The sequence below is a fragment of the Piliocolobus tephrosceles genome, chromosome 6, assembly GCF_002776525.5.
Source record: "Piliocolobus tephrosceles isolate RC106 chromosome 6, ASM277652v3, whole genome shotgun sequence".
NCBI lineage: Eukaryota > Metazoa > Chordata > Mammalia > Primates > Cercopithecidae > Piliocolobus > Piliocolobus tephrosceles.
In genome coordinates, this window is record NC_045439.1 from 125,468,415 (window position 1) to 125,491,590 (window position 23,176).

The 23,176-nt window shown below is 44.5% G+C and overlaps 2 protein-coding genes across 6 annotated transcripts in view; both read right to left on the reverse strand.

Annotated features, from left to right (window-relative positions):
- The window catches only part of EDDM3B (epididymal protein 3B), a 27,235-nt gene continuing 4,059 nt past the window's right edge, over positions 1 to 23,176 (reverse strand). The window contains exons 3-5 of one of the 2 annotated variants that reach the window (XM_023186688.1): positions 10,113 to 10,466; positions 3,554 to 3,657; positions 1 to 1,983 (exon numbers count right to left, since the gene is read on the reverse strand). In XM_023186688.1, the coding sequence (XP_023042456.1) occupies positions 1,522 to 1,965 (444 nt within the window). In that variant the 5' untranslated portion in view covers positions 1,966 to 1,983; positions 3,554 to 3,657; positions 10,113 to 10,466 and the 3' untranslated portion in view covers positions 1 to 1,521. Of the gene's footprint in view, positions 1,984 to 2,294; positions 2,768 to 3,553; positions 3,658 to 10,112; positions 10,467 to 23,176 lie in introns of those variants that run through there. The other variant, XM_023186689.1, reaches the window with a different exon arrangement.
- EDDM3A (epididymal protein 3A) overlaps positions 21,003 to 23,176 on the reverse strand; it is a 15,269-nt gene continuing 13,095 nt past the window's right edge. For 3 of the 4 annotated variants that reach the window (XM_023186685.1, XM_023186684.1, XM_023186683.1), the window contains exon 3: positions 21,003 to 21,824. In XM_023186685.1, coding sequence (XP_023042453.1) covers positions 21,355 to 21,798 — 444 coding nt within the window. In that variant the 5' untranslated portion in view covers positions 21,799 to 21,824 and the 3' untranslated portion in view covers positions 21,003 to 21,354. Of the gene's footprint in view, positions 22,094 to 23,176 lie in introns of those variants that run through there. The other variant, XM_023186682.1, reaches the window with a different exon arrangement.

Genomic DNA, 23,176 nt, shown 5'->3' on the forward strand with positions numbered 1-23,176 from the left:
CTCAAATGGCAAACTCTTGACCTCAGACTCCTGACCACCTGCCTCAGCCTCTCAAAGTGCTGGGATTACAGGTGTGAGCCAACATATCCAGCATGTATTTTTATTGTGTAAATCCCCATCTCTAGAGTTAGGGAGAGCAAATGATTGATGAGCACTTGTTATGTTTGTTTATCAAAGTCAAAATGAAAGTACTAAGCCAAAGAATGAGTTGAGAAAAGAAGCAGTTTTCACTGAGCACCTACTACAAGCAAGAAACCATGCTACATGTTTTACACCCAGTGAGCTCTGCCAGTGCCCCAAAATCTGAATGGAACTAAAACATGTCACCACTGTGAAAATAAGTAATTTAACAACTCAGTTGTTGTAACTCTAAATTATTTTTAACCTTAAAGAAATGTGATTTTGGGGCCTCAGCCACATGCCAGGCCACTGTAACCAAGGCAGCTGTAACCGTGGTTTCTCTGTTTATAGATTAAACCTTCTTTCTTACCTACATTGTTTGGTGAAATGTTGTAATTTACCAAAGGGTACAGGAGAAGACTCCTTTCCTCTCCACTGTTGGTCTTCATTATAGAGTAACTTCCCTCTCCTCTTAGAAAGACTTCATCACTATCACGTTAAGATGGAATGTTAAATACACTCTTTTAAATTGGAAAGGAAATGAAAACAAGCTAAAAAGAAAAGAAAAGAAGACTTGAAGTCGGGGACAAACCGTAACTAATTGATTTGTTGTAACTCTTAAAGCAGCTGGTATAGAAATTGTTGTAATTCTGTTCAATGCTTTTGTCTTTTTTCCTACATAAGCAAGAACTTAATTTTCAGCTTTGGAGCACTGAACCCATTTCTGTGGAGTCTGTGTGTCACTGAATGGCCACTCCTAGCCTTTTGCTTGAATCAACTCTTTAAAACTGGATTCTGACACTTTTGATTATTTCAAATTGATGCTGCAATCAATGCCTACATCACAACTTGTATTGAACTAAGCACACAATCATTTACACCCTCATCATATACGCAAGCATATTACATACATTAGACATACACCCATAAAATATGCCTTAAATCCCTTGCACAGCATAAATCACATGCATAGTCTAGATCACACATACCCATATCAATCACACAATACTTACTCCTTGCACATAACATATATGAATGTCACACACATTGGAATCATATAATTTATTTAGGGAAGGGAAGAATGTTCAGCTTGGGTATGTATCCAGACAGTCAATATCAGGAAGTCTTGGGTTAGTCAAGAACAGATGCCATACGAGCTGAATGTTGACAAAAGTGCAAGAGTAAATTAGGTAAATGAAAACAAAAGTGTATTCCAGGCAGAGAAATGACACAGGCAAGGTTATGGTATCAAGAAATTATGCTATTCATAACTCTAAGTATTTGGAAAACATTGATAAATAAATGCAAGTGAGGAGTGGTAGGGGCTATTGATGGAGGCAGGGGCCGCTACTTAGAAAGCACTGAATAGTCTACCAATACCTGAGGATGTGCATAGACTTTCTAGTTGCTGATAGGTTCTATCATCTTTAGGTCTTCTATCCTATCAACATACCCATCCATGCTACAATGGAATTCAATGTAGTTGAAGCTCCTGCTCTCTGTGTAGCTATTTTTGGAGTTCTCCTGGTGACACTTGAGTACTTTGAGAGGATTCTGGACCCATACATATGCATTTCGGAAGCGATCCATCCAGTTGTCACTAGTGCATATATGCTCGATTTTGTACCATGAGATATAGATAAACATATGAGAGCTCTTGTCTTTCAGAGCTTCATTTTCTCTCATGAGGATATCACATTTGTACTCTTTGAATTCTCTACTTGGACTTAAGTAGTGCAGTTTCATGAATTCTCTCCAAGAAACTTCCTTGCTCTGTACAAGCAGTGTGCATAGGATGCAAAGCAGGGCCAAGAGTGTGCCCCAGATCTTTAGAGACGATGCCATCTCAGTCACCAGGGCCACCTGTGTGTCCACAGAGAAGAGAAAGAAAAGCGTTATCCAGACAATGCCCAGAGAGCTGAGCTCCACCTTAAAATTCCTTCCCCACCAGGCAGGTACTTGGTTGTAATTTTACTATTTGGTTCCCCAGTGAGAAGATGATAATTCTTATTAGAGAATAGAGTTTCTAAGAACTAAAAACATGCTTCAGCCTGTGTGAGCAAACCACAAAATTAGAAAAAATAGACAAAGTTCATTTTGAGAATTCCAAGCATCTCCTGTCGTCCCTCTCTTACTCCCAACCTGAAGAGCCAATCACCCTCCAGCAGGCTCACTTTTACCAGACCAACTCTCAGGAGATCATGTGTCCAAAAGAGATGATATTTTAAGGTTTATGTCCTTGAAGTGGAAAGGGTTGTCAGATTTTAGGGAAATGTAAAAGATGAGTAACTACTTGGGAGGGGGTTCCTAGGCAGGAAGGCTTCGATTTCCTGAAATGATAGCCCAGCCTACAATTACACTGACTCTGCAAAATGATGCTTCTCCAATCTTGACTTCCTTATAACACTTTCTCCAAAGCCTGAGTGGAACATACGTTCATTACTAACTACCCATATTCCTTCTCAGGGATTATTCCCCTAATTATCACTATTACAAATGATCTTGGTTTGTTGGAGCTACTCCTTGAAAATGTCGTCATAAAAGAACTCCAGTTTTGAGGTTTTTGTTTGTTTGTTTATTTTTGAGACAGAGTCTCACTGTGTCACCCAGGTTGGAGTGCAGTGGCACAGTCTTGGCTCATTGCAACCTCTGCCTCCTGTTCAACAGATTTTCTGTCTCAGCTTCCCATGTAGCTGAGATTACAAGGTGCCCACCACCACACCCAGCTAATTTTTGTGTTTTTTTTAGTAAAGACAGTTTCACCATGTTGGCCAGGCCAGTCTCGAAATCCCGGCCTCAAGTGATCTACCTGCCTCGGTTTCCCAACCAGAATTCCAGATTTGAAATATTCCTGTAATCAATCAAGTACCAAAACTAAAAGAGCCCCCACAGTGGCTTCTCTGGTGATAGCATGGAGTGTGGGGGTCTTTTTGAAAGAGTCTGCCCTTTAAACCAGTGCTCTGTCCTCATTTATCATGAGAAGAGTTGCTGCCCTTACTCTCTAACCTGATTCACAACTCTAAGCATTGGTGTCCTCAGATGGATTTAATAATAGCTCCCTACAGAGCTGCGAGAGTCTAATGAGACGCATGTATTTAAGAGCACTTCTAATGACGTCAAATGTCCACATCAGACACAGAACAAAGGGTGGGTACTTCCTATCTGTGGAACCCTGTCCTGATGATAAAGACCTGCAGAGGATAGAAGAGCAGAATGCAAGTGGTTTTAATGAATTGTGTTTGAGAAGACTGGGGGTGAAGGAAGGGAGGGGCAGGGAAAAACTTGTATCAGTGGGACTGAGGCTGACCAGAATTCAGGCCTTTGTTTTCCATGATTTGGATCCTTCTCCATTTTTTGCTATCTAAAAGTTCAATCAGCCTCCTTCCAGTGCTCCTAGCTGTTCCCCGAGCACCCTCAGCAGAGCCCTTCTTACCCTACTCAGACTCCGAGTTCAGGTCACTGGTTGTAGTGGGGATCAGCGTGTGGATCTGAAGAGCAGAGTCTGCGTCCTCCTCCTTTTCTCAGAGCCCTGGAAATCTGCAGCAGTGAAGAAAGGAAGAGCAGGGGGAGCTGCAGCGCTCCAGCTGATTGGTAGTGGAGGGGGTGATGGGGAACAGCCTTATTATGTGAACCTGTACCTGTATCTTCTCATCTGGAACACCTGAATTCATTCAGACAGTGGCCTCAAGCAAAGGCCACAAACATCAAAGACTGACTCCGGGGCACAAAAGAAGTGCAAGACCCTAGAGTGAGGTGACCCCAGAAAGGGGTTATCTGGTGCTATCAGTAGACAACAAGAGACCTGGCTTCTGCTCTGAATTTTTGACAAAGTTCTGGGAAGTCCCTGGAGGGTTGTGTTACGTTACGCAGAAACTTCTCTGAGGAAAGCCACTTATAACATTGTGAACTGTGGGACTTTCACTGAGAGGTGAATGAGTATCTAGTGAAACTGGTGGCCAGTTAGTTATGATTAGGTAGCCAGTATCTGAAGTTTTACTAGGCAGTTTGTTATTGTCGATGAAAAGAATCATCTGGGTGTGGTGGCTCACGCCTGTAATCCCAGCACTTTGGGAGGCCGAAGCAGGAGGATCACTTGAGATCAGGAGTTCAAGACCAGCCTGGCCGACGTGGTGAAACCCCATCTCTACTAAAAATACAAAAATTAGCTGGGCGTGGTGGTGGGCACCTGAAATCCCAGCTACTTGGGAGGCTGAGGCAGGAGAATCGCTTGAACCTGGGAGGCAGAGGTTGCAGTGAGCCAAGATCACGCCATTGCACTCCAGCCTGGGCAACAGAAGCAAAACACTGTCTCAAAAAAACAAAAGAAAAAAAAAGAGTCAAACTCTGTAAAATATTTGAAGAGATTTATTCTGAGCCAAATATGAGTGACCATGGCACAGCTCTCAGGAGGTCCTCAGAACATGTGCCCAAGGTGGTTGGAGCACAGCTGGTTTTATACGTTTTACAGAGGCGTGAAACATTAAATACATTTAAGAAATACATTGGTTTGGTCCAGCAAGGCAGGACAACTCAAAGCTGGTGAGGAGTTGCGGGGCATGCTTCAGGCTATAGGGGAATTTAAACATTTTTCTGATTGACAACTAGTTTTGTCTAAAGGCCTGGGATTGATAGAAAGGGAATGTTCAGGTTAAAATAAAGATTGTGGAGACCAATTCTTTTGAAGTCTTATAGTGGCTGCCCTTAGAGACAATAGATGACAAATGTTTCCCTTTCAGATCTTAGTTAATCTCTTTAGGATTGGAAAGGTCTGGAAGAAAAAGATCTATGTATGTTAATAGAGATTCTTTACAGATGCAAACTTTCCCCCCACAAAGAACAGCTTTGCAGGGCAATTTCTTTTTCTTTTTTTTTTTTTTTCTTGAAACGGAGTCTCGCTCTGTCGCCCAGGCTGGAGTGCAGTGGCCGGATCTCAGCTCACTGCAAGTTCCGCCTCCCGGGTTCACGCCATTCTCCTGCCTCAGGCTCCAGAGTAGCTGGGACTACAGGCGCCCGCCATCTCGCCCGGCTAGTTTTTTGTATTTTAGTAGAGACAGGGTTTCACCGTGTTAGCCAGGATGGTCTCGATCTCCTGACCTCGTGATCCGCCCGTCTCAGCCTCCCAAAGTGCTGGGATTACAGGCTTGAGCCACCGCGCCCAGCCGGCAATTTCAAAATGTGGCAAAGAAACATATTTTGGTGCAAAATACTTTTTCTTTTTTGTCTGGTAATGTTATGCCCGAGTCAGGTTGGAACGTAAAACATGACATATAGGGTTAAATAAAACTCATCTGATGAGAATTTATGATTTGTAGGGCATGACTCCCCAGGCACCTTAGGAATTTGGGCAAGATAAAAAAAGATCAGAGTTTAGTCCTTATTAACAATAACTTTGCTGACGCTATAGTGCTTACTACCTTAGTAAAATGTCAGGTAGCCTAGCCATAGTTTCCACAATGTTCCTACACATCACATCTGACTCTGAAGTATGGTTCACAAGGTGTTGACCTCGTGTTTTTCAGGAACTCAAGACTCAGCCCTAAACTCAGCTCAAGCTGGTCAACACCACCGGCCCTTAAACTGAGTTTGTATGAGCATCCCATGGGTGACCTTTCCATATCACATCTGGAATTTCCACCATGTTTCATACCAACTCCCCCTAAGTTGGTACATGCAGCCAATATTGTTTCAGTAACAGTAACCAATGGTTTAATTTATGGATAATGTCAGATACTTGAATGTATTTTATTTATTTATTTACTTATTTATTTATTTATTTTGGAGACGGAATCTCTCTCTGTCACCCAGGCTGGAGTACAGTGGTGCCGTCTTGGCTCACTGCAACCTCCATTTCCCAGGCTCAAGCAAATCTCCTGCCTCAGCCTCCCAGGCAGCTGGGACTACAGGCGGGCACCCCCATGCCCAGGTAGTTTTTTGTATTTTTGGTAGAGGTGAGGTTTCATCATGTTGGCCAGGCTGGTCTCGAACTCCTGACCTTAAGTGATCTGCCCGTCTCGGCCTCACAAACTGCTGGGATTACAGGTGTGAGCCATTCATTGCACCTGGCCTTGAATGTATTTTATATCAACATTCACTAGGCCACACCTACCTGAGCCGCCTTGGTTGAGTTTGTCACTGGACCACCTAGCTATTAGAATGTCAGAATATTCCGTTTATATCCAGAACTTTTCTTCAAACTTCAGCTCATGTCAAGCAATCATTGAATAACAGGGAATCATGTGCTGATAGATTCTGTGGGGCATGGGGGAGATTGTTCCTATGGAACTGAACTGGGGTCTGATCGTCTGGCACAGTAAGATCAAACATCCACACCAAGGTCTGTAGCAGGAGAAAGGAGGGAATTTATTTGCAAGGCAACAAGCAAGGAGAAGCTTGTGGCTCACACTGAAGACCTGGCCTCTCTGATGACTTCAGGTAAGGGTTTTTAAAGGCGGGAGTAAATTTCAGGAAAGCAAAAGTTACAGGCAAAATAGTAAATTAGTATGCGGAGATTATATATTAGTTTGGCTGAGTAAGGTGAGATCTTGAAACACGGGCTCACAGGTCATAGGTAGATTCAAAGATCATCTGATTTGCAATTGGTTAAGGAGATGAAAGTTTGTTTAAGAATAGGGCGTCAGCAGAACAGAATATTAGTTTTGGATCATGGGTGTGACTTTCTCCAGGCCACTCAAAATAATTTAGAAGAACGCTGGTCAGAGTTTAGTCTTCAGTTTCCCCCTTATCTGAGGTCTATGGGCCAGCAGATCTGTTTGGTGGGGGTCTGAGTTTCTGAAGAACTCAGGGATGTATGTTAAGATGTTATTTTTAGTTTCCATAGGGAACCAAACATCCCCTGATTCTAACATTCCTGGCTATTGTTTTAAGCTAATATTATCTTCTTGCTTATCTAGTTCTTCCTCTTCTTTCTTTTCAAGGCTAGCTAAGAAATTGAAGATTTTCCTTTATTTCCATGCTGGGTGGGGGAGGGTGCCCTGCTAGCCTCTAAGATAGATCCCTGCTCTGTCTCATTGCCTCAGAGCTGGTTCTGTGCATCCTCCTGCTCTCTAGGTCTTTTGATGATAGGGAAGAGATAAAGGAAATAATTCTGGGCATCTGGATTTGGATGGCTTGAGAAGCGATTCTGAGGGAAAATCAGCTGTTTGTCATGTGCCCACACATCCAGAGCTCTTTCCAACAAGTGTGCATTATCTATTGAAGACTTAAATTCAAGTAGTGACTCAAGGAATGTAGAGAGAGGTGGGAGAGAGAAGCCACCTGGGCCAATGTTTGAAGAAGCAAGCTAAGAAAGCGCTCTATAGCTTCTCAAGGCATCATATCTTATGATATATTCAAGGACATCAGTGAGTAATTTTGAGAATTTTTAGAAGTAATGCATTTGAAAGCAGTTTTTAAACAATAAAATACAACATAATGCAGGCTTGGCTGCTTGCAAAACCAATAACAAGGACAAGATGCAGTGAAAAGAAAGTAACTTTACTGCAGAGCTAGCACTGGGGAAGTGGCCCTGGCTTGTGCCTTAAAGGAACCGTTTCAAACTTTAGCCTGGGGAGAGGGGCTTACAAAGGGAACTTATAGTGGGTGGCATGCAGGGAATGGTGCTGGGTACAGGTCTGCGCATCTTGTTCTGGTGGCCATCTTGAGTCATGGTCCACCTGGGGCGTGAGCTGGCATCATCCCCACAATGGCCAGGTTGTTGACTAGCTGCTTTGAGGTAATCTCTGGAATTTTGCAGCTGGGTTTTCATGCCTAGGTCTTAGTCCCTAGAACTTCTAAGTAAGCACATATTTAGATGCTAGCATACAGTCAGATAAATGTATGCGAAGTAAGGGAGTGTACAGTGGGAAAGGGGGGAAACAAAGACTCTTAGTATGCTTCAAAGCTATATATTAAGACTGAGGAGGGGGCTGGGCACGGTGGCTCACGCCTGTAATCCCAGCACTTTGGGAGGCCGAGGCGGGCGGATCACGAGGTCAGGAGATCGAGACTATCCTGGCTAACACGGTGAAACCCCGTCTCTACCGAAAATACAAAAAAATTAGCCGGGCGTGGTGGCGGGCGCCTGTAGTCCCAGCTGCTCGGGAGGCTGAGGCAGGAGAATGGCGTGAACCCGGGAGGCGGAGCTTGAAGTGAGCCAAGATCCCGCCACTGCGCTCCAGCCTGGGCGACAGAGCGAGACTCTGTCTCAAAAAAAAAAAAAGACTGAGGAGGGGAAAAAATTTCTGCAGTTTGCTTCAGGGTTATATCTTGAGACTTAAAAAAAAGAGAGAAAAAAGAAAAAGGTTTTAAAATGCATTTTTTTTTTTTTTTGAGACGGAGTTTTTGCTCTGTTGCCCAGGTTGGAGTGCAGTGGCGTGATCTCAGCTCACTACAACCTCCACCTCCTGGATTCAAGTAATTCTCCTGCCTCAGCCTACCAAGTAGCTGGGATTATAGGTGCCCTGCCACCACACCCGGCTACTTTTTATATTTTTAATAGAGATGAGGTTTTGCATGTTAGTCAGGCTGGTCTCAAACTCTTGATCTCAGGTGATCCACCTGCCTAGGCCTCCCAAAGTGCTAGGATTATAGGCCTGAGTACCGTGCCCGGCCTAAAATGCATTTTTGAAGTTAAATTACTTGGTTACAGCTCCCCACTGTCAAATCCCATCCATTTCTATGGCCAATGCAGTCAATCTGGCTACTTCCTGCTGAAAAGAGGCATAATTATGAGGTAGTAGGATGGAATCTGCATACCTGGAGTTGGAAACATTCTTGAATCCCAGATTGACAGTGGGAACTTGCTGGAGTATTTTGGTGTGGGGAACTAAGAGCTGCTGAGAAAGTCTGTCTTGCATCCCCTTACAGAGTGCACAACAGCAATAAAATCCACAGCAGCTGAAGAAGACACTGAGTAGAATGCCAATTATACTATATATGAGTCTTCCACACACTAGGGAGTTGACTAAAGCATGCCATCACAAGGCCTTGGGATGAGGCATCTACGGCGGAAATATAGTTATTTAAGGCCTTCATAGCTAGGGTTACACTGTGGGAATAATCTGGTGTATATGTGTGTGTGTATACACACACACACACACACACACACACAAGACTCAGTCTTAGTTAATGCGCATGTGCCGCCTTGGGCTGCAGGCAGGATATCTAAGGCCAGGCAGTTCTTTAAGACTTTCTGTCTAATCTGTAAGGTTTCTTGAGGAAGAAAGATGACGGCAGAGTGAGTGTTACTAAAGGCAGCAGCCATATGCTTAGTTACGGCCTCTACTTGTAATTTGACACCTATGGCTGCCTCCTGGGGGGTAAAACCATAAGTGTGTCCATTTCTGACGACAATATCTGGCTTTTATGCTTTCCTAATTGGCAGGGAGAGGATCCAGATGGGACAGGATGCCCTGGTAAGTAAGGGTGCCCCCAGCTGCATCTCCTGGTTCCATTATAAGGTAAGTAAGGCAACCCTCAGTGCCGCAGGCCCATAGCCAACCCCAGGTGGAGGGATGGGCCCCAGTGTGATCATGGGCAGTATTCTGCTATCCTAGCCAGTTAACTGGAGAGATTGGCTACATTGTTGAGGACGTAACCATCCCATATGGTGGGCTATAGTGTGCTTGAACCATTACTTGTATTTGTACCGCAGTCAGACACCCATGCCGTCATGTATGGCATATCCCAAGGTGGGGGTACTGTTAATCTATTCATAGAATAGGTAAATAAGGTGTCTCTGAGCTTCCTTATAGGAGGGGAACCCACTGTGAGAGGTACTATGATCATAGAAGGGGAATGGGTGTGAACTCTTATGCCAAGTATAGAAATGACTCCAACTGCTTAGGTTAGCACCTTGTATGCACTACAGCAAGCACGCAGTGCAGGAAAGGAGTAGTTCCCACAGACCCAGCAGTCTGTTTCATTTTGAAGAGAAGTCACTGTTTGTACCCATTCAGCAAAAAGGTTAGTTTTAGCAAAGATCAAGAACATACTTCGGATTATAAAATTCATTCAGAACTTCATGTTAACAGAAGAGTGGTATTACTCATCCATATGATTCTTGTATCAGTAACTTCAGATCTTCCTTTGGCTCACATGTCCAAGACAAGCAAGGGTGGTTGTCTGAGGTATCGGGTTGAGGAGGAGCTGCCTTCACCCAAGTGTGATGCATCCATAACTCCATCCCAGTTAGTCTGACCGAGGAATGAATGTCCAGCAGCATTTCAGGGGATCCCGTCCACTTTTCAGCTAGCTGCTGAGCTGGTCCTCAGTTTTCCCAAGACTGTAGCAGCACCTTGTCTCCTGGGTGGAAAGGGTGAAGGGGCTTATCCGAGCAGTAAGCAGACCTGCAGAGAGCAAGCCAGTGCCCAATTAGCAATGTTTGTCCGAACTGTTGTATGTATTGCTTCATTGTGAGCTCTTTTAAGAGATCCAAAGGTGGGACTCTTGGCAAAGGGCTCTGGAAAAGTCTCCCATAAACAAGTTCAAAAGGGCTTAATTCAACCCACTTCAGGGCACTACCTGATCTGGACCAAGGCAACAGGCAAAACCCTATCCCAGCTAAGATTTGTTTCCTGACAGAGTCTGGCTATTGTCCTCTTTAAAGTAAGGTTCATCTTTTCCATTTTCCTGTCAACTGTGGTCCACACAATGAGTGCCATTTCCATTTGATTTATGGTGCCTGACTTACCTTTCAAGTGACATCTGAAATAAAGGATCATTGTCGCTCTGTATGAAACACGAAATTCCCAGTCCAGATCTGGGAATTATTTCCTTTAATAATGGCTTGATTACTTCTGTGGCCTTTTAGACTACTAAGTGGGGTACACCTTGATGCACCCTGAAAGGTGTCCATGAACACCAGGAGGAATCTGTAATTTCTGCTGGCCGTGGGCATCTGAGTGAAGTCTACCTGCCAGTCCTCAAAAGGGTGTAGTCCTTTGTATCACACCCCTCTAGCGGGAGGATTGTGTTCAGTCTTCCTGTTTTCATTGCATAAGACCCATCCTTGCGTAGTCTTTTGAATAGTCTTCCGGAGGTGTGGCCTCTGAAGATGCTGCTGCACTAGGTCAGTGAGAGCCTCTCTCCCATAGTGTGTCTCTTCGTGCAGATGCCTAAAATTGGGCAAACTAAGGCCTCAGGGAGTAATATCATCCTATAAACGTTAGTTTCCCGGAGATAATTATAATCTGTCTTATCAAACCCCAGGCCCTGGTGCATTTTTTATGTTACTCAGTGTAATGAGGTTTGAAGTCTGATAAGTTCAAATGGGATATTAAGGCCTCCAATGTTTATGCTTCCCAAGCAGCCTGTTTTGCAGTCTTATTGGCTGCCTGATGGCCTTTGGTTGTTTGCAAACTTTTTTTTTTTTTAAGACAGAGTTTTACTCTTGTCGCCTAGGCTGGAGTGCAATGGTTCGATCTTGGCTCACTGCAACCTCTGCCTCCCAGGTTCAAGCGATTCTCCTGCCTCAGTCTCCTGGGTAGTTGGGATTACAGGCACCTGTCATCATGCCTGGATAAATTTTCTGGTATTTTTTAGTAGAGATGGGGTTTTGCCATGTTAGCCAGGCTTGTCTCGAATTCCTGACCTCAGGTGATCCACTCACCTCAGTCTTCCAAAATACTGGGATTACAGGCATGAACCACCCAAGCCCAGTCGGTTGTTTACAAATTATCTTTCTGGTGTCCGGGGCAGCACATAACGGAGGTGGGGGCAGGCAAGGCAACTGTTTCTAATAGGGCCAGAATTTCCACTGGGTGCTTAACATCCTTGTCTCCTGATGTCAAGAGTCCTCTTTCTTCCCAGATAGCTCTATGAGCATGTCCTTTCATGAAGGTGTAGCTGGAATCAGTGTAAGTGTTTTCTTGCTTCCCCCGGGACAGTTTAAGGCTCTGGTAAGAGCAATTAACTCAGCCCTTTGTGTGGAGGTACCCACAGGAAGGGCGTGGGCTTCTATTACCCTGTTGGTGGTCACCATTATGTACCCTGCTCTGTGATGTCCATCTTCCATGAAACTGCTCCCCTAGTTACAGTTCTCAATCTGGAGCATCCAATGGCTGGTCTGACAGGTCCTGCCTGCTAGAGTAGACTGCATGAACAATTTCTAAAATGTCATACCCTAACCTGGAATCAGGTTCAGTAGCTGGGAGCAGTGAGGAAGAGTTTAGAGCCATGGAGGTCTGCAGGGTGATATTTGGGTCATCCAAGAGGATGGCTTGGTATTTGCCCATTCACCCCACAGTGAGCCGGTAATCTCCCTTTTGTTCTAGCAAAGTCAACACCTGATGGGGCACAAAGACAGTGACCTGCTGCCCCAGGGTAAACTTTTCTGCTTTCTGTAGGACTTCACAGGTGACTGCCAATGCTTGAAGGCAGGGATCCACCCTTTAATTTAATTGTTTGATTCAATTGTTTAGAAAAATAGACTATTGGCTGTGGGGTGTCTCCTGGCATCTGGATTAGCACACCTAGACTGACCTATGCCTTGTTTCTTATAAATGTAGAGTTTGAACAGCCTTTGGGACACTGGCAGTCCCAACACGGGGGCTGATACTAATTTTTCCTTGGTGATATTAAATCTGTGTTGGCACTTGGCCATCCAAGGCAGGGGCTCAGATTCTAATACCTTTAGAGTTTCATGAAGGGGCTTAGTCATCAGTGCAAAACTAGGACTCCAAATCCAACGGAAGCCAGCCATGCCTAAGAATCCTTGCAGTTGTCTCCTATTTTCAGGAGCTTTAGTGACTCCTCTTGCCTTTCTTTAACCTGAGTCTGAGATAAGTTTACTTTTTGTTTACAGATTTGTAAACACTCACTTTGTATCCACCCTGGGCCAGGTGGTTTAGAACTAGGATGGTGTTAGACAAACATTTTTCCTGGTTGAAGCTATCTATAAGTAAGTTATCTACATAGGGCCGGGCGCGGTGGCTCAAGCCTGTAATCCCAGCACTTTGGGAGGCCGAGACCGGCGGATCACGAGGTCAGGAGATCGAGACCATCCTGGCTAACACGGTGAAACCCCGTCTCTACTAAAAAATACACAAAAACTAGCCGGGCGAGGTGGCGGGCGCCTGTAGTCCCAGCTACTCGGGAGGCTGAGGCAGGAGAATGGCGTAACCCCGGGAGGCGGAGCTTGCAGTGAGCTGAGATCACGCCACTGCACTCCAGCCTGGGTGACAGAGCGAGACTCCGTCTCAAAAAAAAAAAAAAAAAAAAAAAAAAGTTATCTACATAGTATAGCAGGACTCCATCAAGTTTTGTTTTAAAATGGAGTCTTGCTCTGTCCCAGGCTGGAGTACAATGGTGCAATCTCAGCTCAACTGCCACCTCTGACTCCTGGATTCAAGCGATTCTCCTGTCTCAGCCTCCCAAGTAGCTGGGATTACAGGCACGCACCACCACTCCAGGCTAATTTTTTGTATTTTTAGTAGAGACGGGTTTCACCGTGTTGGCCAGGCTGGTCTTGAATTCCTGACCTCGAGTGATCTACCTGCCTTGGCCTCCCAAAGTGCTGGGATTACAGGTGTGAGGCACCGTGGCTGGTCGTTCTTGTTGTTTTTTGAGATAGGGTCTTGCTCTGTCACCCAGGCTGGAGTACAGTGGTGTGATCATGGCTCACTGCAGCTTCAGACTCCTGGGCTCACATGACCCTCCCATGTCAACCTCCCAAGTAGTTGGGACTACAGGCATGTTCCACCATGCCAGGCTAATTTTTTGTTGTTGTTTTGAGAGAGAGTTTCACTCTTGTTGCCCAGGCTGGAGTGTAATGGCACAATCTTGGCTCACTGCAACCTCCGCCTCCTAGGTTCAAGTGATTCTCCTGCCTCAGCCTCCCAAATAGCTGGGATTACAAGCATGTGACACCACACCCAGCTAATTTTGTATTTTTAGTAGAGATGGAGTTTCTCCATGTTGGTCAGGCTGGTCTCGAACTCCCAACCTCAGGTGATCTTCCTGCCTTGACCTCCCAAAGTGCTGGGATTACAGGCATGAGCCACTGCTCCTGGCCCAAGGCTACTTTTTAAATTATTTGTAGAGATAGGGTCTCACTGTGTTGCTGAATCAGGTCTTGAACTCCTGGGCTCAAGCAATCCTAGTGCTTCAGCCTCCCGAAGTGCTGGGATTATAGGCATAAACTGCTATGGCCAGCAAGGAAGGTCACTTTGGTCTTTAGGCAACAAAGGGGGATGGCAAATCAGAGACAAAAAAGGGAGCAAGAATTGGAGTTAGGACTACTTAAGAACTTACCCCCGGTGTTTTCAGCCTTCTTTCCACACAGACAGCATTGAACACTGCAAGCAGGGTGACAGGACCACTTAGATAACCCACAGAAGAGTGCACACACTTCTTTTCCCCACGAGGTCTGGCACAGCCAGCTGTAAGATATACTTTGGGGTCCTAGAAAGATGACCTAGTCAAAATGGTAGAGATGGTTCCCCTCCAGGGCTAGGTTCCTGGATTAACCGGGGACTTACGCAGGTCACCTTGCAGAGAAAAGAAAGAAAGAGAAAGAAGGCTGGGCCTGGGGGCTCACGTCTATAATCTCAGCACTTTGGGAGGTGGAGGTAGGCAGATCACCTGAGTTCAGGAGTTTGAGACCAGCCTGGCCAATAGAGTGAAAACTCATCTCTACTAAAAATACAGAAATTAGCCAGGTGTTGTGGCACTTGCCTATAGTCCCAGCTACTTGGGAAGCTTAGGCAGAAGAATTGCTTGAACCTGGGAGGCAGATGTTGCAGTGAGCCGAGATCACACCACTGCACTCCAGCCTGAGCAGCAGAGCAAGACTCTGGGGGAAAAAAAAAAAGAGAGAGAGACAGAGATGGGTATGGGCCCAATGTAGATGCTACACACTCACACAGTCACAGATTTAGACAGTGCACTCCCAGATAGATCCCAACTGAGAGGGCTACATACAAATCTTGAACACTTTTCTCAACCTCAGATGGCCCCATGAAGAGCCACGTTGCCCAGGCTGGTCTTGAACTCCTGAGCTCAGGCAATCCACCCTCCTCAGCCTCCCAAAGTGCTAGGATTAAGGCATGAGCCACCGCACCTGGCCGACAATACTGTTTTTCAAATTTAACAAATAAGAAATAGAGAATAGAGAGTGTATCCAAATGAGCCCCATGGGTTGCCCTGTGTCCACATCAATGCCTCCTCTAGGAAATTGTTGAAGGGAAAAATGTTCTGCTGGAGTTAAAGTGGCTCCCTGACCAAACTGGATGCTCCGACAGATTTGAGAAGGGGAAACCATTCCTGCGTCTCATCATTCCTGGTCTCTTGGTCCCTGGTGGGGACTATGACTCCAGTGCCAGTGGCCTGGCCATAGCTCCTTCACCAGGCGAAGGAGGGAGTGCCAACAGCTCATTTAACTGAACTAGCAAAGTACCATCATCCCTTTCCTATGACTCCAACAGTACAGGCTTAGTAATAGTCTCCTGTACCATAACTTTACATTTTTCTGTGTCAGCTTATATTGCCAAAGCAACACAAAACACTGTCTATAAGAGATTTCTTTCCACTTTTCTTCCTTGTTACAAAAGTGGTCTAGCTGCCAGATGACATAATAACTAAGGAACCCATTTTTGGTCACTTTTCCCCCACATTCTGATGGATGAAGGGGCCAGGTTGTATTACAAAAGTATTTTTTTCTTTTAATGGGTTCTTAGGCAATGGATGCCCAATTTTGTGAAATGCAGCCTAACAGCCTGCCTAAGAGGACAAAATTAGCATTTTTCACATCAACCAAGATAAAATTACAATTAACATACAAAAAAGATGCAAACACCAGTTGTTCCACTCAATGTCTGAGTGCCTTTGATCCACTCCATGGGGGGAGGGATGACCTCTAGCCAGCAATGTAGTGAATGGCCACTTGTGATGAAGAGGGAACAGATGGCCACCCTGAGCTAGGCCACCAAGCTGCTGCTGGCTGGTCCGTCGGCACTCACCAAAAGTAACTGCGAGGCAGAGAGGATGGGTTCCCTGAGTCAGGCCTACTGAGCTTCAGCTAGTGATTCCTTTAGGATACCCCCTGACACAGAGGTAAACGGGACAAACAAGAACAGTAATGAGACCTCACAAGTCAGAAATCAGATTTCAGAACTGAGACCAAGAGGCCCAAGAGTAGTTCCCTGGGACAGTGCCCTATGGGCTCCTTCCAAGTGGGAAAGCTGCCCTAGAGCAGGGCCCTTTGTATAGGTGGAGAAGAGTCGATGGGACCTCCAAAGAGGTTGCGGGACCTCCAAAGAGGTTGCAAAACCTCTAAGAAGGCCAGTAGATCAGGAGAAGGAAATGGGGGATGTCACTTGTGCTTGGAAACACACAGTAAAGATATCTTCCATTTCCAGAAACTGTTCCTCCCCTGCAAGGAAGCCTGAGCTGAAGGTTGGCAGTGCAATGCTGGCAAGAAAGATTCCAGAGACTTCGGTGGATCTCCAGGTTCACCACAGTGGCAAGAAGGCATTGAACCAGGGACAAACGCCCATGAGGAGCCTCCAGGCTAGCTCTTGTTAAAAACAAGTTTTGGTGCTGCAAAAGGAATAGCACTCAAATGGAAATTTTCTCAGCAAGGCAAATTTACTTCTACAGAAGGATGCAGTTTGTGCCAGTCACGATGGCAACAGCACACTGAGCCAGGTAGGGCCAGGGTTTTTATCCCTAATGCAATTGGTTCCTACTGCTGTGTCCTTTCTCCACTGGCTGGGGTTGGACTGCACAGTCTAAACTGACCCGATTGGCTAATGTTTGAAATTGAACACAGGTATCTAGGCAGGAAGGGGAAGGCTATCCCTTATAGCACAATGTATGTCTAAGTTTGTCAGGGCATGTCAGGGTGTGGCAAGGGCAGAAAGGGTTGTTTCCAGCATAGAAACTAGGGAAACGAATATTCCAGAAGAACAAGGAATTAAAACCTTTTGAAAAGGAATTTATCATCTCTGACACTCTCCACTAAATTTTAACCCCAATAGATTCATTGCCTGGTGCCTAGCAAGTCAACATACCAAATAATGGTGATAGAGGCAGAGAGATAGTGTAATATTCCTAGGGCAGGCAAACAAGGGGATGAGAAGAAAACTCAAAGCTGCCTCCCTCAGAGGTTTAGGGGTAGGGTTTGTAAGGGGTCTGGACCAGGGCTGATTCATCAGGGATCTCTGATTCATCAAGAAGTGAGGGGTGCAGTCATGGGACAGGGGGAAAAAGAAAACTGCAATCTTGTGCTGAGCCAGTTCCTTGGTGGAGGTCTTTAGACCAGTTGGCACCAGCCACAACACTGAAATTCAAGATCTGAAACACCTTACGAAATTCTTGACCAGGCATGGTGGCTCACGCCTGTAATCCCAGCACTTTGGGAGGCTGAGGAGGGCAGATCACTTTAGGTCAAGAGTTCAAGACCAGCTTAACCAATATGATGAAACTCCATCTCTATTAAAAATACATAAATTAGCCAGGCATGGTGGTGGACACCTGTAATCCCAGTTACTTGGGAGGCTGAGGCAGGAGAATCCCTTGAATCTGGGAGGCGGAGGTTGCAGTGAGCCAAGATCACACTTCTACACTCCAGCCTAAGTGACACAGGGAGACTCCATCTCTAAATAAATACATAAAATACTGTGAAAGGCAGAGAAACAACACAAAGCCAGTATGCGAATTGTGTTTAAATGTATATCACTTTGTATATCACATTCGGTTGATATACAAAGCTAATATATTAATTGACCTTAAATGCACTTTCCTCTTGTACTGTTTTGAACCACTATCTGCTAACCTTTTAGTAAAAGCAACTTTTAAAGAACTACTTACATGAGTTACTTGTGAGAACCTATTTTAGGAGACCAGAATATGCCACCACAAAGTATGCTCTCTAGCACAAAGATTATTTTGAACTGCTTGAGAAACAGGATACACAGGAAATCTCTGAAAATAGAGTACATGTTACCCTTTTGCAAGGAAAATGTGCATTCATAAGGGAAACCTCCATTCTTACAGATGTCTCCTTCTCTGTGCCAGAAGGAGAAAGGTGACTCTAAATCACAAGAGACCTTTCTCAGTGCAGAAGGTACTCGACTCAAATCAAACCTTTCCCTCATTTACTCTACTTTTCTGGTCATCTCCCTATGACTTGCTCACCACATGCATTTTCCTTAGTTTTAGCTGAAGATGGCATTTAAGCCCAAGTTCTAGCCATCCCTTTGAGTTACTCTCTGAGTTTCTCCCATGTGTATATGAGATATGCATGTTACCACATTTCTATTTGTTTTTCTCTTGTTAATCTAACTTTTCTTATGGGGCCCCTTCTAAGATCCTAAAAGGGTAGAAGTAAAATTTTTTTCCTCTCCTACACTATATTTTGAAGAGCATTTATCAAATAAGAAAAAATGGCATTTTTTCCCCATATGTAAATTGATCATTGATGAAGACCTACTGGTTTGATACTAGTCTCTTCTGAGTTTGGTTGGTAGAGATTGTCATCCGCAGGTGTCTGCTCCTCCCCAGGTGCACTCAAAAATTGCAAAGTTGAGGCACTGCCTTTGGAACATGATGACCAATCTAGATACACTGACTACTCATTGAGACCAGAGTTACAGGAAAGTGTGCAGTCACCTCATGAATAATGTTGATACTTCGGTCTTTTCCCTGATTGTTTCAAGGCCAGAGCCGTATGTCTCTACGAAGCGAACATGTTTATTATCAGATAAAATCATTTGTGCTAATGTCTTCTACTTCATGTGTCATCCTTAGGAAATGTAATGCCTTAGCCTATTTAACATGCACTGACCTTCTTAGAAACATTCTTAAGGAATTAAGTCTAATAGAGACATCTGTAAGTGTGTGGTTGATGGAGGAGGTGTTCTTTTTCATCCTGGGTGTGTACAGCTTTTATATAGATGACAGCCTACTCTATTTTTGTATGAGAAATTCCCATCCCTAGAGTCAGGGACAGCAGATGATTGATGGGTACTTACAATGATTGTTTATCAAAATTGAAATTAAAGTACAAAACTAGTGGGTGAGATGGGAAAGGAAACAATTTTCACTGAGTACCTATTATAAGCCAGAAACCATGCCACATGTTTTATACCCAGTCAGCTCTGCCTATACCCAGAAATCTGAGTGGAACTAAGCATGTCACATTGTTAAAATCTACAATTCCAAATCTAAGTTGTTGGAACTCTAAATTATTTGGAACCTTAAAGGAATGTGATTATGGTGCTTGAGTCATGTACCAGGCAGCTGTAACTAAGGCAAATGTATCTTGGTTTCTCTGATTAGAGATTAAGCCTCGTTCTTACCTGCATTTGTGAAATGTTATAAATGACTGAAGGGGCCCAGGGAAGACTCATCCCCTCTCAACTGCTGGTGTTCATTATGGATTAACTCCCCTCTTTCCTTTCTCATGCAAAGACTTCATCGCTTTCACATTGTCTTTTTGTTTTGTTGTTGTTGTTTTGTGTTTGTTTGTTTTCGTAACAGGGTATGGCTTTGTCACCCAGGCTGGAGTGCAGTGGTACAATCTCGGCTCACTGCAGCTCTGTCTTCTGGGCTCAAGCCATCCTCCCACCTCGGCCTTCTCAGTAGCTGGGACTATAGGGACATGCCACCATGTCTGGCTAATTTTTGCTTTTTTTTTTTTTGAGACGGAGTCTTGCTCTGTCACCCAGGCTGGAGTGCAGTGGCCGGATCTCGGCTCACTGCAAGCTCCACCTCCCGGGTTTACGCCATTCTCCTGCCTCAGCCTCCCGAGTAGCTGGGACTACAGGTGCCTGCCACCTCGCCCGGCTAGTTTTTTGTATTTTTTAGTAGAGACAGGGTTTCACTGGGTTAGCCAGGATGGTCTCGATCTCCTGACCTTGTGATCCGTCCGTCTCGGCCTCCCAAAGTGCTGGGATTACAGGCTTGAACCACCGCGCCCAGCCTAATTTTTGCTTTTCTTTTGTAGAGATGGAGTTTCACCATGTTGCCCAGGCTGGTCTCAAATTCCTGAGCTCAAGCGATCCGACCACTTCAGTCTCCCGGTTTCACATTGTCTTAAGATGGAATGTTAAATACACTCTTTTGAGTTGGAAAGGATTGAAAAACAACTATAAATAGAACAAGTCATGTGGTGGGGGGACAGAAGTGTAACCAATTAATCTGTTTTAACTCTTGAACCAGTTTGGTATAGAAAATACAATTCTCTCTCACTGCTTTCTCTTTTTCCTACATAAAAAAGAACTTAACTTTTAACTTTGGAGTACTGACCCTATTTCTCTGGAGTCTGTGTGCCACAGAATGTCCATTCCCAGCCTTTCACTTTAGTAATTCTTTTTTATTTTTTTTGAGATGGAGTCTTGCTCTGTTGCCCAGGCTGGAGTGCAGTAGCGCAATCTCGGCTCACTGCAATGTCTGCCTCCCAGGTTCAAGAGATTCTCCTGCCTCAGTCTCCCATAGCTAGAACTACAGGCATGCGCCACCAAGCGTGGCAAATTTTTGTACTTTTAGTAGAGACAGGGCCTTACCATGTTGGCCAGGCTGGTCTCAAACTCCTGACCTCAGGTGATCCACCTGTCTTGGCCTCCCAAAGTGCTGAAATTAGAGGCATGAGTCACAGTGCCCAGCCTGCTCTTAAAACTCTTAAAACTGGATTTTGACCCTTTTGATTATTTCAAATTGATACCATGATGAGTGCTTACATCACTACTTGTCTCCAGTTTAGCACACAATCATTTATATCCACATGATATACATAAATATATCACATACATTAGACCCAGACACATAAAGTGCACCCTAAACCCCTTGCACAGCCATAGGCAAAAATAGCCTAGATGACCCATACCCACACCAATCACTCAATACATACTCTGCACACATAATATATATAAGTGTCACATGTATTAGAATAATATATTTTATTTAAGAAAAAGAAGTTTGTTCAGCTTGGGTAGGTATAAGAGAGTCAATATCAGGAAAAGTCTTAGGTTAGTCAAGGATAGATGCCATACGAGCTGAATCTTGGAAAAAATGTGGGTGTAAATTAGGCAAATTAGGACAAAATTGTATTACAGATACAGACACCACACAAAGATTTGGTATCAAGAAATCACGAGGTACATAAACTCTAAGTACTTGGAAAACACTGACACATAAATGTAAGTGGGGATTGGCCGGGGCTATTGATGGAGGCAGGGCCCACCACTTTGGAAGCACTGAACACTCTACCAATATCTGAGGATGTGCATAGACTTTCTAGTTGTTGATAGGTTCTATAATCTTCAGGTCCTCTATGTTATCAACATATCCATCTATGCCACAATGGAATTCAATGTAGCTGAAGCTTCTGCTCTCTATATACCTCTTGTTGTACTTCTCCCAGTGACACTCGAGTACTTTAAGGGCACCTGGGGCCCATACATATGCATTTCTATATCGGTCACTCCCCTTCTCATTGATGCATGTACGCTGAATTTTGAACCATAAGCTATAGATGAATATATGAGACCTTTTGCCTTTCAGAGCTTCTTTTTCTCTCATGAGGACATCACATTTGTACTCTTTGAATTCTCTACTTGGACTTAAGTAATGAAGTTTTATGAATTCTCTCCAGTAAACGTCTTTACTGTATACACACAGCCTGCAAAGGATGTAAAGCAGGGCCAAGAGCGTGCCCCAGATCTTTAGAGAGGATGTCATCTCAGTCACCAGGGCCACCTGCGTGTCTACAGGGAAGAGAAAGAAAAACATTATCCCAACAATACTCAGAGAACTGAGCTCCACCTTAAAATTCCTTTCCCTGCCAAGCAGGCACTTGGGCACATATTATATTGCTATTTGGTTCCCTATTAGAAGATGATGATTCTCATTAAAGAATACAGTTTCTGGACCATGCGCGGTGGCTCATGCCTGTAATCCCAGCAGTTTGGGAGGCCGAGGCGGGTGGATCACCTGAGGTCAGGAGTTCGAGAAACACCCTGGCCAACATGGTGAAACTCCATCTCTACTAAAAATACAAAAAGTAGCTGGACGTAGTGGCTGTAGTCCCAGCTACTCGAGAGGCTGAGGCAGGAGAATCGCTTGAACCCGGGAGGCAGAGGTTGCAGTGAGGTGAGATCATGCCTCTGCACTCCAGCCTGGGCAACAGAGCAAAACTCCGTCTCAAAAAAAAAAGAAAAAAAAATACAGTTTTCTAAGAACTAAAAATATGCTTTAGCGTGTGAGAGCCAAACAAAAATTTGGAAAATATAGATAATGTACCTTTTAAGAATTTCAAATATCTCCTGTCTACCCTGTCTTCTATCCAATTTGAGGAGCCAATCACTATCTAGCTCTCTTTTACCAAATAAACTCTCAGGAGATCATGTGTCCAATAGAAAAATGACGTTTTAAGCTTTTTGTCTGCAAAGTGGAAAAGACTATTGCATTTTAAGGGAATGTAGAAGATGAGTAACTACTTGGGCGGTGGTTCCTAGGCAGAAGGCATTGGTTCTGGAAACCACAGCCCAGGTTGCACTTCTCTGAAAAATGATGTTTTTCCAACCTTGACTTCCTTATAACACTTTCCCGAAAGCCTGGGTGAAACATGTGATCATTATTCACTATCCACATCCCTTCTCAGAGGCCATTTCCCTAATTATTGCTATTACAAATGATCTACATTTGTTAGAGCTTATTGGCAATGCCATCATAAAAGGACATCAGTTTAGCTGTTGCTGTAATCGATCAGGCACCAAGACTAAAACAGTCCCCCGCAGAGCTACTGTGGTCACAGCATAGGATGTATGGTCATTTGAAAAAGCTATCTCTTTACCAGCTCTCTGTCCTCATTTGCCATGAGGAGTATTCCTGGCCCTACTGAACCTCTAGCCTGATTCACAGCTCTGAGTATCGGTGTCCTCAGATAGGCCTAATAACAGCTCCCTATAGACCTGCGAGAGTCTAATGAGATGCAAGCATGTGAGAGCACTTCTAACCATGTCAAATGCCCACATCAGACACAGGGTTCCTCATCCGTGGAACCCTGTCCTGGTAATAAAGGCCTATATAGGATAGAAGAGTAGGATGCAAGCGGCTT